The sequence below is a fragment of the Dermacentor silvarum genome, chromosome 11, assembly GCF_013339745.2.
Source record: "Dermacentor silvarum isolate Dsil-2018 chromosome 11, BIME_Dsil_1.4, whole genome shotgun sequence".
In the NCBI taxonomy this organism is placed as follows: domain Eukaryota; kingdom Metazoa; phylum Arthropoda; class Arachnida; order Ixodida; family Ixodidae; genus Dermacentor; species Dermacentor silvarum.
The window spans coordinates 40,388,700-40,405,730 of record NC_051164.1 but is presented as its reverse complement, the minus strand read 5'-3'; the positions used below and the strand labels follow the sequence as shown (position 1 = coordinate 40,405,730).

Genomic DNA, 17,031 nt, shown 5'->3' with positions numbered 1-17,031 from the left:
ATTGGAGCGATAACTATTGTCTAACTCCGCTTATACTTGAACTATTAAACAAATGTTTGCAGCAGGAGATTCATGAGGCAACATACTTTAATAGTGAGGTCATTCTGTGATCAGTTAGAAATGTTTCAGGGCCCGTTTAACATTCAACTTGCGCTGCTGCACTCGATCATTAAAGCATTGATTGGTTTGCCTGTTGCACTCTTTCCTACAACCAAGTGGGATGAGATACACAGCATGTGAACCTGGTTGCATGTTTCGTATTGCATGCCTTTTTTTTTCTCTTGTGACTCATCATGATACAAATGTTTTACAGTTTGCATGCTGCTGACATAAAATCCCGACATTATGATGGAAGGTTATTTTCTTAATGTTATGAGACAATGCATGAATGTGGGAGGCCACCTGCATGGGTCTGAGTTGCATCCTTGCTGCATCATTAGGCAAATTTTAATCAAGTGTAGTTTTTTTTTCAATATAGCTTCACAAATGCTTTGAATCAATGAAGACGAGTCTTCAGCTTTGCTGCTACGGCAAAGCTATGCATTGAAGCTGGAGGACATATGATGTTCGCACATTCTTTGTAGAGTAACTTTAGGCAAGTTGTAGTGATGCCCCTTTTTAATTAAGGATTGTACAACCACAGTGGTGGGAATGCTGCTACAATTGCTCCAATCTGCTACATTTCATTAACGCTGCTACATTCATGCTACAAATGAGATAAGCTGCTCCAAAGATGCTCCAGGATGAGCTGCGGCTCGCAATATTGGAGGCCATCGCGACAAGAAGTGGAGGAGGTCAGGTAGCAGTCGACACCACCCTATGCGAAGAGCACCGTCGCATCTCCTGCTATTAATAAAAGCTAAAGGGTCACTCAGCTAATCCAATGCAGTGCGCACTCATGCATATTCATGGTTAGACATTTAGAACCTCTTTGTGCCATAATCGCGGGTTGTGTGCGTAGCACGTTATGCTTGTTGGCGTGAGAGAGAAGAGCGATTGTAGAGGAAGAGGCCCACATTTGTACTTCGTATCGGTGGTGTGTTCTTAGTGGGGGAGGTTTTCCTTAGCAGACGACGCGCACTTCGCGTGTTCGGCATGGTGGCTGTGTAATGATGCACTCTGCAAACTGAAACTTACCGTAACCCTTGGATGTTATTAGCTGATTTGCTATGTCACGTTTATCTGTGTGTGCTCATAACGCAGTGCATTTGTAGCTGTGCCGTTTTGCTAGCTAGATGTCATCAGGCCTACAACAAAACTGCTCAAATGGTCATACTGTATGCCATGTGACTGTACTGCCGTGAGTATTGTGTGCCTTTGTGCGTTGTGCTTTACCAATGAGTACGTGCAATACTTTCTTTTTCAAGCGTGCTGGTTGACTCGCTGTGGTCGTGTGATGGCTGCAATTTGTTCTTGAGTGGTCACGTACGCGGATTACCTTCCTCGAGAATATTTGCAATGATGTACACTGGAATCTTTTGACGCGTAGGAATAGTGTCCTGCGGATAGCCATTCAGAATCATCATTGTTGACTGCTACAAAATCTGCTCCAAATCATAATTTTTCCAGCTACAAAATCTGCTCCAAAACGCTCGTGGCCATTCCCACCACTGCAGCCAGCAAATGTGCACCCTTGGACAAAAAGCAACCTTGATGTCTAAAAATGGCACGGTTTTCTCAACTGGCAGTTCAAATATGATGAGCAGGCCCTCTGCGCATGGGTTAAAAATTGCCAAAACATCGGACGTAATGTTATCTAGCTTGTCGTTGCCTGATTTAGTGAATATGAGAAAATAATGAGCAAGTGGTACACCCTAGCTACAGGAACATCACTGAGGCAGCTTAGAATATGTCTGTTAAAGTGGGATAATAAATGTGGCATAAAATAGGAGCAAGTGATGTGCGAATACAAACTCTTGTATGTTCGTAAAAAATGGGGGATAGCAATGTAAAAATCTAAAAGTGATAGAAGGCTGTTGTTGGTTATGCCCGGTCTGGTCTTGAAATGACCGCTCGCACTTTTCACCTATCACTTGCAAACAGCAGCAATCAAGAGGCCTCCATGAGGAATCGAATAGTACAGTTCAGTAACATCCATTGAAATATCAGAAAGTAGTATGCTGGAGTCAAGTCTTCAGTTGTACAAGCTTGCCTGAACTATGGATTATTCGTGCTTTTATTGTTTTGTAGTGAATATGCTCATTGCGATCACATGACTGTTGGCTGAACATAAAGGCGAATTCTTATCCTGAATAAACTCTGTTGGAAGTTGCCACCAGTCCTATCTTATGTGTTTTGTCCGTAGCTTTATCTGCGCCATTAATTTTTTAAATATATTAGCTAGCGCAACACAATAGTGAAATAAAGAAATGGATAAGATGTCCATATTGGGGAAGAAGAGTTTTTGCTTGTAGTGGAAAGAGGGGGATGTCTGTGGAAACGATTGCTGAAACAATGTGAAGGTTCTATTCCAATCCTTCTTCTTTTTACACTTTGTCAAAGGGCATTGCAGCACTCTGCCTGCATTATCACTAGGATAAGTGGTTTGTGAGCAATAAATTATAAGCAGCCAATCCTTATGTTATACCAGCCAATAACTGCATTCTGTAAGGTGGGCAAATGAACTAGTTCATGGTGGGCGTGATCGGAAATCTGCATCAACACTGATTAAACCAAATGACCTTTGAAGGTCATTTGGTTCAATACTACCTCAATGCTGCTAGAATCAGTGCTACTTTTGTCCTGGAAAAAAACCAGCCCATTCAGCATTGCTTGGCTTTGTCTCTTGGAAAAAAAGATGTGGTAAACAACTAGAGATGCCTTTGCCTTTTTAGAACAAAAATGGTGCAAACGGGACATGGAAGAAAGAGAAACACCTTAGCCAGTACCCCCAGCATTCCAGTTCTGTTTACTTTTTCAAAGTTAGCTTGCTGACACCGTTTCTGTTGCGCCCTCCTACACCTTTAATCCTCATGTTATGCATTCTCATCACCCCTGCCTTCTGCATGCAAAATAATTCTATAGTTACAAGTCAGCATTGTGTTTGTCTCCCTTCCTTGTCCAACTAGTTCGCACTGTTGTCATTGTGAGCAGTCTATCTTTACGGAATTCTGAACGAGAAATATTCAACTAAATAACTAAGTTCATTTACTAATGAACTTAGTTCGTTACTGTACGACACATTGCAATTTACAAATTGTAGCCGGCAAGTTTGCAAGACGCATCCACTTGAAATGACTTTACAGGATGACACCAGTTTCGAGATATTATTTCCCAAAGTATGGGACGAAATACATGGGCGTTCTAGCTACTTTTGTGCTTCAATGTATAAAACAGCATTTTGGTAAAAAAATAAGTGGAACAACAGTGCATTTTTACGGCGAGTCTGATGGCACTTATCTCGAAACTGGTGTCATTTTGGAAATTCATTCCAAGTGGATACGCCTGACAAGCTCACCGGCTACAATTCGTAAATTGCAATATGTGTTGTCAAGTAATTAACTAAGAAGTTAATTAGTGAATTTTGTTAATTATCTCAATATGTTTCAATTTTTCGTGCTACTAATGTCCGCCTCATCGAATAACCCAGCTCAATGATAAGAACTATGCTACCTGCCACAGGCGATTTCTAAAAATTATGTAAGACTTAAGATATACATATACATATATATATATATATATATATATATATATACATACACACACACACTCTTATAAGCTCTCCCATCGGCTCTCTACCTCTACCACGTGACCGGCTTCCAACTTTTCCCACTTTGACGAAAACATGTTTGCCACTGACAATTAGCAGCTTGACTGCGGAATTTTCGCAACTTCTCCAGTTCATTTCTAATGAATTTGGCTTACTGTGGAAAAAACAAAACAAAACAAAAACACTCCTCATGTGCCATGCAAAAACATCTTTGCGCTTAAAGATAGCTGCTCATAAAGCACCACAGTCCAATAAAACTGCTCATCCTGTATACACACATAGTGTCATTGCTGCCACTTGGAGGGCGACATAAAGAGCAGGGATGCCATCAGCCATCCCATACAAAAGCTCCCGAATTTTATTCAACTATCCAGAGACCCACCATAACTGATAGGCTAGCCATTTTCATGTTTAGCTCCGATGTCCAGTTTGCGCATGTTAGTGCAAGCACACCACTAATGAGGTTGAGCATCCTCACATGCACACTATGTTGCCTATTCTAAGCACATTAGTGCAATGAATTTATTTTGCTCAAATACCTTTGCATTATACAATGACCCAGAATGGTAAAAGGGAGGTCTAGAATTGTTGCATAAATGTGGCTACATTTACTGTTCAACAGTAAACCATAAAATAAAGAATGTTAAGTCGCTCAAAATGTTACATTTAGTACAGTATGCAGACACAGTGCTCGAACATTTATTGGGGCACAAGGAGGGCCTGACTGCGTGGTTAGAAGAAAATGAAACCTTGCACACACATGCCAACTCAAATACTTTAGCGAAGTTCCCTCATGTAATGGACATATGTCATGGCCTGCCATGCGCAGTGCTACATATGGCATGACAGGAAGCACTTGCTATCAGTCCTTTTGCACACACTATAATCTGTGATGTGCTCAGTGTCTGCCAGTTTAGGTCGTCAAATCAATTGTATTGGCACTTGTCACTTCAGGGGACTGCACATCCACAGAAACAAGTGCAGTAGCAGTTGGAGGGGTGAACTTGTAACAAGAGCAAGCAGTACGGGGTAGGGCCTTATAGAAAGGACGGAATGTACAGCACCCGACTAGGCTGAAGCAAATGTACGTATGTAGCATACTGTGCTGCTGGTAGGTGTGTCAGCTACATCCAAGCAAAATACAGTTTAAGTCTGCTGGACGCTAACTCTGATCTACTTTGCATTCAGCCAGCTCTTTCAGAATCAGAAAGAAAAAAAAAACTGAAGAAAAAAAACTTGTAAAACTACAAAACAGCAGCATTGTTTGATCAAAGGCTGTTTCTTGTGAAGAAGCACCTGCACTAACCAGAAGCTGTAGAAAGAATGTTGACATGACAATGTTGCATTAAAAGTTTGATTCCACAAAGCGAGTGCACCAAGGATGGGCACGATTTGCACTACACAGATGAAGGCAGTCTTGCCACATCTTTAGCTTTAGGGACCCGCAACGCTTCTAAGCAATCTAGCTGTTGGTACTACTGAGTGATACGCACAGGTGTTCTTTATCCTTCCCATTCAATAATGAGGGGTAAAGATCGGCGAAAAGACAGCTCAGTAACCTGAACGTGTTAGTGCGTTTTCTACCCGCAGTTAGGACAAGGCTCGCGTCTCGCGCCGTCACTGTTTATCACATCAGTCTACGGCTAATAATATTAAATGATGACGTTAATTATTTATTTATTTTTTACTTAGTGACGGTTACTATATAAACGTGTCCGCACACCGTGAAAGTGGTTTTGTTTACGCATTCTGGGGCCGTATTATGAAACGTTCCACTTCGGCGAAATTTCTTTTTTCGCTCTCAGGCGCGCGCTGATTGGCTGGTTGAGCAAAATTGAATGACGTCGGGCTCAACCAGCCAGTCAGCTCATCCAATTTTGCTCAACCAGCCAATCAGCGCGCGCCTGAAAGCGAAAAAAAGAAATTTCGCCGAAGTGGTACGTTTCAGAATACGGCCCCTGCATGCTCAGCTAAATAATACATCGACAGGACGAATGCTTTGGCATTAAAGTAGTCCAAGTCAGACACTCATCCCCTTGCGACTATCACGTTTTGATATGCTACAATCGCGAAAAAATGCACTCACCCACCTCGCGCGGGAGCAAAGTCACGCGTGAGGTGGGTGAGCGCAGTCTGAGCTGGCTCGGAACTTGCAAGTTACAAGTTCCGAGCCAGCTCAGACTCAACTGGGGACGAACAGAGCAAACAACGCTCTCCCACGTTCTCCCCTGAAGTACCTATGCACAGCCGAACAAATATCCCTAGATGCAGCAAAGCACATTTTGGTTATTCTTTAGCGCATGCGCAGCATAGGGAGCCCAGCGTGCGTGACGTACAGGTAGAGTGACCTAGAATGTGGGAGTGTGCCCAAAGCGCCGCGCGAATGCATGGGAGGAACGAGGACCTTTTTGTGTGAACTCCCGCGCCGCGGCGCTGCTGTACCGGACCCGTGGGCTTTCTCCGCTGCGGAAGCCGCGCCAAGGAAGCGGGCGTCTGCTACGAGCCTGATATTTTGGTTGCTATTAGCCAACATCGCGATAATTTGGGATATATTAACTACCACGTCATCGCAAGGTAATGCCGCAGTGACTCACCGCACAGAGAACGCGTTTGCCGGCTGTGAATACGGGTATTTTGTCTATTTCCTTGTAGCTCGCTTGGTCCGCGCTTACGCGGCTGTTCGAGTAACGCATTCCGCGCGCTTACTTCATTTAGTTATGCGTGGAATGAGCAACGTGAACGTGCTGCAGAAGAAAATAAGCTGGAGACCGCGATAATAACCAAGAGAACGTAGCAGATATGGCTAGCTCATGTTAACGCTTTTACACCCTATTGTTACATTTCTTTTATTTCCTGCTTTCGATTTGCTTTACAAGACTGCATCACGCGCTCTATTGTTTCTTTTTTAAGGCGAAATCTTTAACTGGGCTTTTCGGAAGCGGAATGTGTCTGTTGGTCGATGCCGCGGTACCAAAAATAAATACAAACCGCATAATCCTCGCGGCTCGTTTACTTGGTATATATACCAAAGTATAGTGTAGAAAGGCACAAATGTGTGACTGAGATGACTGATGGGTCATGGCATTAGTAACTTGACATACTTGAATTCACGTCGCGATTAACGATAACAATATGACGACGGCCAGAAATCCCTCTGATTCTGTGGGTGTGACGATAAAAACGTGTTGAATGCCAATCTTGATCTCAACGTGTCGAACTTACCCATACATCATGAAGAACTGAGAGCACAGGTAAAGGGTAATAATAGTAATGATAATTTCCGGGGTTTTACACCCAAAAATCACAATATGACTATGAGAGACGCCACAGTGGAGGGTTCCGTTAATTTCGACCATCTGGGGTTCTTGAACGTGCACCTAAATCTATGTACACGGGTGTTTTATGCATTTCGCATCCATCGAAATGTAGCCTCCGTGGCCGGGAATCGAACCCGCGTCCTCGAGCCTAGCAGTACAACCTACCAAAGCCACTAAGCTATAGCACGGCGTGTGTAGGTAAAGGGTACGCGAGAAATATACGCGGCAACAAACAAGACAAACCAAAATAAATGAAACGCTAACAGTGCAACATTGTATACGTATGCCTCATTTCGTAATTACGAGCAAGCGTCAGAAAACGAACATGATGGATTACGTATGTGCAACTCGTCTTTCGCCATCTTGTGTTGCAAGAGCGCAAACACTAAGCGAATTTTAACATGAAATTAACTTTAGGAATATTTATTGCGTTTGCTGGCTGGTTCGTACACAGCAAATATACTTACTGATCAATGACTACGTACTTGTAATTACGTAATGAAAGAGGCAACAAATCACCAGAACATAAACTTTTCATTTTTTGCTGTTATTGAAGGTAACTATTTTAGGGATATGTAAAATCAATAGCGATATTTGTAGTGCATCAAATACAGTAATTTTCAAGACGATTTTCCACTCAATATAATGCAAGCACAAACATCGTCACGCGCCATGAATGCTTGTTAGTTTACGTAAAAAATCACACGTTACGCAATAACTATGGTATAATGAGAAGTTACATGTTGGCGATTTCGGAGAGGATTCACGGATTATTAAAACAAGGCTATTGCAGTAATAACTTTTACATAACAAATTAGTAAATGGCTAGGCCAGTAGTAGCTATCTATTCATTTCAATGTAGAAAAAAAATTATTTGTTTAGCCATATTGGCTGGATCGAATGGCTTTTCTTTCGAATGTCTGAATTTGAAAAAATGTGGTTGATCCCTCTTATATAGGAATCGGTATAGAACACGAAAGTGAAACGTGTCTTCACAGAAGTAGTGTAATGTTTATTGCACATTGATATATAATGTCTATTGGTGTTTTGTGGCTAAAGCGCCCTTAGGCGTTGATGCACCCACGCTGACGCCTGGTGGCACGTCTCCTCCATCACGACTACCAACGTCGATGACCATGAGCAACCGTCGTGCATATGGAAGCTGCACTACGCTGCACACGCTAGCACAACGCGAAAGACGAAGCACGTAACTGACACACTAATACAACGCGCAAGACAAAGCACGTAACTGAATCGTCACCGAGTCAAATCAGCGCGTACAGCGCGTCGTAATTGCAGCCTCCGCGATCAACTTCAGAAACATTTTCAGAGCTAATTGCGGAGGCCACGCTCCGCTGTGCTGAGTACGGTGAACGCCACCTAGGTGGCGTTGGTAGTGCTTCTTGATGCCAGCGTCCCTTCGAATGCTGGCATCGAGGCGTCGTAGTGCTGAGACCACCGAAGCGTTCACTGTCGGTGCGCGTTAGTGTCATAATGCAGTACTTCTCTTTTCTGCTCGTAGGCGGCGGCACCGCCCCGAGCAAGAGCGCGGGTACACGGAGGAGTGTTAGATATATAAGGCGCGTCTGTGTAGCTCTCTGCAAATGCGTTTGTGGCGCAAGGGGAAGGGGTCTACTTCTGGGACGTCCTAAAACGGACAATCAAGAAGGAGTTTCCGTTGAATCCGCACGGGATCAGGTACCTAGCGATAAAGAATGAGGACGGGGTACCATACGATTTAATCATGCTCCATGGTCTCCACTGTTTATGGCGGGCACGGATGGCTGTGTACCATTGCGATCCAGACGCTAGGCCGGCTCGTATTTATTTTCGAGACAGTATGTCTCGGTTCATTGAAATAAAGAAAACACAAGAATGTGTACCCGATTGGCTGTCGAGGATAGAACCTCTGACAGCATTAAAAGAATTTTAATTCGACAACGCCAGTCCATGTTGGACTGATGGCTTTCATGTTTTCCAATATGTTTTGTAGTTGTGCTTTTTGAGATTTTGTTCTGTACATTGTCAAAGACCGGCAATAAAAAAAAAAGCGTTTGTGGCGCAATGGGTTAAACGCTCGGCGATCTATCGTCGCGGACCGAGAGGTCGTGGGTTCGATTTTCCAATTTTGCATGTTTGTGGAACTTTTTCTTCTGGTTTCTTTCTTTGTATTATGTTCGTGTATGTTCGTGTGACGTATTTCCGTGACGGAAATACGTCAGTGAAGTCTTGGTGGACCCCGGCATAAAACACTTTCGTGTTAAAAAGCTTTGCTCACGGTGAACCTTAAGGTACATCATGCGCGAAGTTTGTATTGAAGAGATGGCGTACAGCAAGAATTGTTCGTGTACGCAATCTTTGAAGCGAAATAAGCCAAAAATATTGCGGCGTTAGGGCCGTCTTTGCTCTTTCTCTTGCTTCCCTTACACCTTCTCACTCTGCTCTGTTCATGATAAAATATTGTCGTGGCTAAAAATATATATACATATGCATGTAACTCTAAACCACTACTGACCGTGAGCGAAAAGCGCGTAATGGTGAGCGAAGCGGTCACTGCACGCACGTATTTCACTTGACTGCGCGAGTAATTTACTTTTTTCGTTACTCTTATTCTTGCAAGCACGGTGCTATTGCCCGCGTACCCATGCGAATAACGTTTCTTTTTTTTTTAACGTTCTTTCCTTGCGCGGGCTCATTTAGCGCGTTTCTACGCACGCACAGTTACCATAATACCGTTCCCGAACTCTAGCACCGGAGCTAGGCCGCGCTGATGAGTTTGATACGTTAATTTTTGCATTATCTTGCTGCCCAAGCACAAAGAAACGCTCAGAGATGGGTAAGCTCCATGCAGCACCACACTGTTGAAGTTAAATAGAGTAAGTGCTTTGCGTGGAAAATAAACGCAAAAAAATACAGCGCGTAGCAGACGACCCTCGCTTGCCGCGCGCTTCGCGAGCGCGAAAAGCCCATGGGTCCGGAGCAGCAGCGGCGCGGCGCGGCAGTTCACAGAAAAAGGCCCTCGCCGGAGCCGGCGCTTTGGACACTCCCCTATTCCAGGTCACTCTAGTTCAGTTGCATTTTTGGTTATTTTTCAGCGCATGCGCATGCGCAGTATAGGGAGCAGAGAGGTCGTGCGGGCGGCATTTTGCAAATTCGCCATTTCTCGTCTGCACTGCGTTGCGGGGAGACGGCGCATCTGCTTCAGAAACGGTAAAGAAAGATGTAGGCACCGCTGTTCCATTGTGATCGCGAGCGTATTTTGCGCCAAGTGCGCAGCCGGTTAACCAATTTCCGTTGCGTGTCGTACTTTACGCAACGTTGTTGCAAGTGATCGAGAGATCGATGCGTGCGGCCGCGACGTCTCCGCCCTTCACAGCCCAACGTCACATAGGAGCCGGAGCTAATGGCCGTTAAATGCGTAGCGCTCTTGTTTTGTAAACATACTTATCGCGCATTGTGTTTACTCCGTACTTGTCTCTCGTAAATCGTGCTCGCGGCTACGATGGTGCCGCAGCTAGTAATCGCCGTTTTTTAGCGGCCATCTACGCCGGTAGAACGCCGTTAGGCGGGGCCGGGGTGTTTGCTGCGGCGGCTGCTGCTGCGTATGCCTTGGCCGCCCTTGAAATGATTAGCGTGGGGGACAAACTGCGCCGAGTGCTGGTATCTTCGTGTGCGCTGTGCTTGCGTTGAAGCGAGTTAGAGGCAGCACTAAGGTAATTTCGTTAGCTCCGGCGGCTGCGTTTTGACAACGAGCCGCTGCCATTGTGCGAGATGCGTTCATGTTTGCGTGTGCACGCGAGACTCTATGCTTGTCAAATTAGTAAGCGAATGTTTACAAGTTATACGGCTGATAAAGCTTCTATTCTTACTTCGTATAGCTGTATACTAATTTGCTGTCGCAATCGATGCTTCGCCGCGAAGCTGCGACTTTTTTGTCGGTCATCGATGTAAAAGCGCCAGCTGCCATCTTTCATCTTAACAAGGACAAGTGGGGACGCCCACGGGCTAGACAAATATTCAATGACGCCTTTAGTGACCACTGACGTCTGGCCTTATGGATGGTCTTTAAAATGAAAAAGTCACGATAAGCCTCCAAGACATCACCATGTCAACACTATGCGTAGGAAGAAGCTCATGTGCAATCATGCTAAGTTCGTCTGGTGCAGGGCTCGACTGATCGAACTTGCCTGCGGATGATGGTGGAACTTAAGTGTCTAATACGGATGTTATGACGTCCAGGTGCATTTTTGGTTATATTTCAGCGCATGCGCATGCGCAGTATAGGTAGCAGAGAGGTCGTGCGGCGGCATTTTGCAAGTTGGCCATTTTTCGTCTGCACTGCGTAGTGGGGCTGATGGGTGACGGCGCATATCTGCTTCAGAAACGGTTAAAAAAAAAAAAAAGCCATCCAGGTACTGCTGTTCCATTGTGATCGCGAGCGTATTTTGCACCAAGTGCGCAGCCAATTTCCGTTGCGTGTCGTACTTTACGCAACGCCGTCGCCGTTGCAAGTGATCGGGAGATCGATGCGTGCGGCAGACGCCGCGAGGTCTCCGCCCTGTGCAGCCCAACGTCACGTAGGAGCCGGAGCTCATGGCCGTTAAATGCGTAGCGCTCTTTTTTTTTTTTTTTTTTTTGTAAACATTTTTTTTTTATCGCGCATTGTGTTTACTCCGTCCTTGACTCTCGTAAATCGTGCTCGCGGCTGCAATGGTGCCGCAGTAGTCGCCGTTTAGCGGCCATCATCTACGCCGGTAGAACGCGGTTAGGCGGGGCCGGGGTGTTTACTTGGGCGGCTGCTGGGGCCGGTATTTTGTAGTGATTCCTTTCCGGGTTAATAATGCCTTTTCGCGCTTATCGCGCTTTGTCGGTGGTCGGAGCGACGGTCCGCTCGCGTTATCAACGGGATCAGCCGGCCGCGAGTGGTGGATGATAAGACTAGTATAGCATAAGTCATAAGGCATCGCTACAAAATCGCCGCCCTGTGCGTACGGCTTGGCCGCCCTTGAAATGATCTGGGGAAGTACTATGAAGCGTTCCACTTGGGCGATATTTCGCCTGCAGGCGCGCGCTGATTGGCTATTTTAGCAAAATTGGATGAGCTGATTGGCTGGTTGATGACGTCATTCAATTTTGCTCCACCAGCCAATCAGCGCGTGCCTGAAAGTGAAAAGAGAAATACATATTGCCGAAGTGGAACATTTCAGAATACGGCCCCAGCATGGGGGACAAACGGCGCCGAGTGCTGGTATTTTCGTATGCGCTGTGTTTTCCACGCTTAGTTTGCGTTGAAGCGAAAGGCAGCACTAAGGTCATTTCGTTCTCTCCGGCTGCTGCGTTTTGACAGCGAGCCCCTGCCATCGAGTGACATGTGTTCTTGCTTGCTTGTGCGTGCGCGACACCGTGCTTGTCAAATTAGTTAGTAAGCAAATATTTACAAGTTATACGGCTGATAAAACTTCTATTCTTGCCTCGTATAGCTGTATACTAATTTGCTGTTGCAATCGATGCTTCATCGCGAAGCTGCGACTTTTTTTACGTCCACCACCGCATGCGTCGATGTCGGTCATCGACGTCAAAGCGCCAGCTGCCATCTTTCATCTTAACAAGGACAACTGGGGACGCCCACGGGCTAGACGAATATTCAATGACGCCTTTAGTCAGCATTATGTCCACCTCATACTGAAGCACTTGTCTTTGTGTGCCTTTCTTGTGTCTGTCTTTTTTATTGCGCTAAGTTACTTGTTCAGTAATACTGTATAACTTGATGTTCAGTGTGAAACGCGGTACGGACATCGGCGTATAGCATTAGCGTCACCGGTATATATACGGTGAGTAACCACCGACATCTGGCCTAAGGGATGGTCTTTAAAATGAAAAAGTGACGATAAGCCTCCAAGACGCGACGTATGTCAACACTATGCGTAGGAAGAAGCTCAGGTGCAATTATCTTGCCAAGTTCGTCTGGTGCAGGACTTGACTGATCGAACTTGCCTGCAGATGATGGTGGAACTTCAGTGTCCGATACGGATATCTTGCAATCATTGATAGGCGAGATATCGGCCAGCAACATGCCTCTCGGGATAACCTGCGCAAATTAGAAGTTTGGAAGAGAGAGTGGTGGTCCGGTTGTCTGCAACAGTGGGTAGGTAGTGCAGAAGGGCAACGTTTCTTGGCTGCCCAAACCAGCTGCACGCTCTGCTCGTCAAATCGTCGTCGTAGTTCATAGTCCACTATGCCCCACTGCTACGTAACAATATAGTCAAGCCGGCGATGTGAAGAGATAACCAAAACAAGGCGTGGCCATAGCGCCGCGATCACAATGTGCCTCGAGATATCTAAGTACAGTCCACTGCTAATGTGGACTCGGAAATGTTAATAAAGCTAGCATAAATAACAGCAACACTTGTTCAACTTTTTAGAATATTTTTGTTTCTTCAGTGTCTATTTCCATTATACGTTCAGTTTCAAAATATGAAAGAGGGCTTTCAAACACATTGCAATTTTATTTCGCAAAAGGGCGCAGCATTGGACCTGTCAATTCATCTCACGGAAAGAGAAAGTCTTCATCTTGGTCTGTGTTATGCCATGCTGTTTGCTTCTTTCATTAGTTTTCATCAACTATGGTCTCTTTACTTCTGTTGCACTGAAAGTGACAGTTTTTCATCGTGCGTAGAAGTTGAATAGGTGGTGAATACTGCTGGATTATGTCTTTGTACCAGGTTGATAAAAAGTTGCCAGTCACTTATCCTTATATGATTTGAATGCGAAAGCATGATGACTTCTGTAAGTTATGCCTTACAATAAAGCTTTACGTTAATTCACCTTGCCCTAATTTGTACCAACCTTAATCAACCGTAATCCACCTTACTACCCATCAATCCATCTTAATCCTATTTCGAGGGTGGCCCAGGTCGATTTTTTGGTACGCCGTGGCTGTTCACCATGGGATATCAGTACGAGCCGCAGCAGGTCCAGCGCTTGGAAAGTGACGTCATCACCTAGTCACGTGGGTTTTGGTACCATTGGATGTCAACACCAGACAGACGCCATAGTTTTCTCTTCATGGGGCATATAACGCTTTCGCCTTAATAAAGCTTGCTAGCTAAAGAGTCAATATGGCATCTGAATGTAGAGTAAGTCAAACGTATTGGACATAAAATCTTTTTTTTTTTTAAGTATGTATAGTTCAACATGCAAAGAACTGGATCTTGTCACAAATAAGGTTGTTCTTTAGGGTCTAGACTTTGTTTAAACTCGGATATCTATGTGTAACATCTCTAAGTTTTGACTAGTATCTCATTTCTTAGATAACAGTATTAAGGTATGTACTATTGACCAAAACAGTTTATGGATCAAGGGATCTGACAAAAAGCTGAACATCTCCGCAGCCTCAAAATGCCAGCCTGGTATTCCCATTTCCAGCCTTTACTGGTATATGCAAACAACATTGTGATGTACGGTTTTATTGGCTACCTTTGAAGGCTGCTCGGATAGTTCGCATTTTCCGAGATCGTGTGGTTCGTAAACTTTTGTCTTTATTCATCTAATTTTTGTATTATTATAATTACACTAAGGGATTGTTGTTGACCATCACTGGAAGGCTTTATTACCAAACTTTGAAGCATTTGATGAATGAGCCTTGGAAAAGTTTTCGACAACGCTCTAATCCAAAGTCATGTAGACAGATGGGTTGGGTTTCCACACTGACTTTTATTTTACAAACCACTCGTCATTGGAATCCAGATTATCACGGAAAATGTGGCTCTGTGATGACAGATTCAGTTCATTTTTTTCTGTATCAAGAATTGAGAAAAGCTTTGAATTCAGCTTGCATTTTTTGCCAGCGATCACGATACCACACAGACAACTGCCCACCGAGTGTGCTTCTGAGGTACCAGTCAGTGCACCCCTAACATTTGCGGAAGTAACTGCAGATGAACTCGGTCGTCTTTAATTAGCATTCTTCTTTTGGTACAAGTGAGATGAGCTCATCCATGGTAGACTTGGGTTGAAACATTCTTGAGACTTTGCTGTGTAGCCATTATTGGGATGAGGAAATGTTAACTTCACTTCCTTAGAACATGTGTGCACAACATTAAAAGGGGCACGCATATTTGCTGACCATTTATCATTCCTAATGAGGAAAAGCTTAAGGTAGCAAGCATAGTACTAGTTTTCAGAAATTTACACACAAATACTGTGTGAGTAGGCACATGCGCAGAGGTCCTGAAACTGGTTGTTCCATGCATAAAATACATTTCCCTGTAAGCTTCACATAAGAGGCACAAATATGCATCTAACACAGAGAGACATGCTCCTGATAAAAGCTGCCAGGGTTAACTATTACTATTCAATTCCTACTCAGAATGCCATCATTAAAAGAAACCACAGGCTACATTGCAGTACTTGACCGGTCACACATGTTTGCATCTTCACATGTCAACGCAATAGTGTTAGGGGCCCCGTGTCGCAAAACATCCGGTGTTGGCGTTGGGGGCGTTGCACAGCCAAGGAAGTCATCCCGAACCACCCCGACCTCGCAGTCCCTCCATGTGACGCAGGGCTTTAGTGAACAAAAATTGAATTTCGCAAAGTAATATCTGTCAGAAAATGATAAAGTGGCGGCTTAGCCACAACCTGCAGACACGATAGTGTCGGATTGTAATTTGAATGTACGAGAAAACATAATTCTGTCACGAGGAAACTCAAACACAAGCCCCTTTTCCAGCATTTCTACCATATAACAGTGGCGCGCACGGGTAGTATACTAGCAAAAACACCATTCAGGTGGCGCTCGCGTCCTCGGCAGGTCAAACTGGGAGCCTGCGTTTTGGACACGCGCGCGCCTCGGGGCAACAGCAAAGTATTAATAATGTAATAAAGTAATAAAAAAAAAAAGGTCCTAGGGCCTTCACATTTAGATATAAGACGACTTACATTGCCCCTGGAAAAATGTCTTTGCAGCAATGCATTTGTGTTTAAAGGTGAAGCCGACTTTAAAGGGATCGGCATAAGATTGGTCTTTGTAAGCTGGCTTTCCCATGTCGTGTGTTCCAGTGAAGCCTACTCATAATGAAAATGTGATGCGGACGGGTCCCGATAATGCTATCGCGTTCCACTCGTAAAGGCGAAGCTTAAGCGTCCTCCAATTTTTTTGAGGACACATTTTCCTAGCGGCTTGTGTCTCTGAGGGCACAAGAGATAAACTTGTCAACTGAGTCACTGTAATCGTTTTGTACACCCTGCTGCCTTTTAGGCAATCCTTTTCATTCCTTGTCTGTTTTATACTACTGCCGTGGGCTTATCATTTATGATTTGCAGTGCTCTACAACAGAAAATTTTGTAGTAGGGACAATCACACACATAAGCAATGGGGAAACTATCTGAATAGACCCGCCGTGGTTACTTAGTGGCTATGGTGTTTGTTGGGCTGCTAAGCATGAGATTGCGGGATTGAATCCCAGCCACGGCGGCCGCATTTCGATGCACACCGTAGTGGGGACTCTGTAAATTTGGACCACCTGGGGTTCTTTAACGTGCACCTAAATCTAAGTACAGAAGTGTTTTAGCATTTCGAAGGGCGCGAAATGCAAAAACACTTCTGTACTTAGATTTAGGTGCACGTTAAAGAACCCCAGGTGGTCCAAATTTACAGAGTCCCCACTACGGCGTGCCTCATAATCAGATCGTAATTTTGGCACGTAAAGCCCCATAATTTAATCTATCTGAATAAAAACATTGGACATAATGAGCCACGACTATGAAACAACTTTGTAACCTTGTGTGATTCTTTCAGTAGACTGCCTGCCAGACAAGCTAAGGAACCTTTAAAATATTTGTAGTCTGAAATTCATACTCCCAGATGTGCACTGAATCCTACGGAGGCTAAACTAAGGTACCGTTTTGCTTGGCAGAGAGCTCATTCTAACACTTTTTTTTTTTTTTCTCAAGAAAGTCTTCTGTATTCCCTTGGTGACATTGTTGGAATGTAGCAATATCAGA

General features: G+C 44.5%; 3 protein-coding genes across 12 annotated transcripts in view; all 3 read left to right on the top strand.

Moving 5' to 3' along the window:
• Positions 1 to 17,031, top strand: part of LOC119433320 (calcyphosin-like protein) — a 152,476-nt gene that overhangs the window by 74,835 nt on the left and 60,610 nt on the right. The gene's annotated exons all lie outside the window — the stretch shown is intronic.
• LOC119433324 (calcyphosin-like protein) overlaps positions 1 to 17,031 on the top strand; it is a 96,854-nt gene that overhangs the window by 43,566 nt on the left and 36,257 nt on the right. The window lies entirely within an intron of this gene.
• The window catches only part of LOC119433319 (calcyphosin-like protein), a 43,191-nt gene continuing 36,257 nt past the window's right edge, over positions 10,098 to 17,031 (top strand). For both annotated transcript variants that reach the window (XR_007464422.1, XM_049659017.1), the window contains exon 1: positions 10,098 to 10,236. Coding sequence is in view for 1 of the 2 variants with exons in the window: in XM_049659017.1 (XP_049514974.1) it covers positions 10,125 to 10,236 (112 nt within the window). In the remaining variant the exon portion in view is untranslated. The remainder of the gene's footprint in view (positions 10,237 to 17,031) is intronic.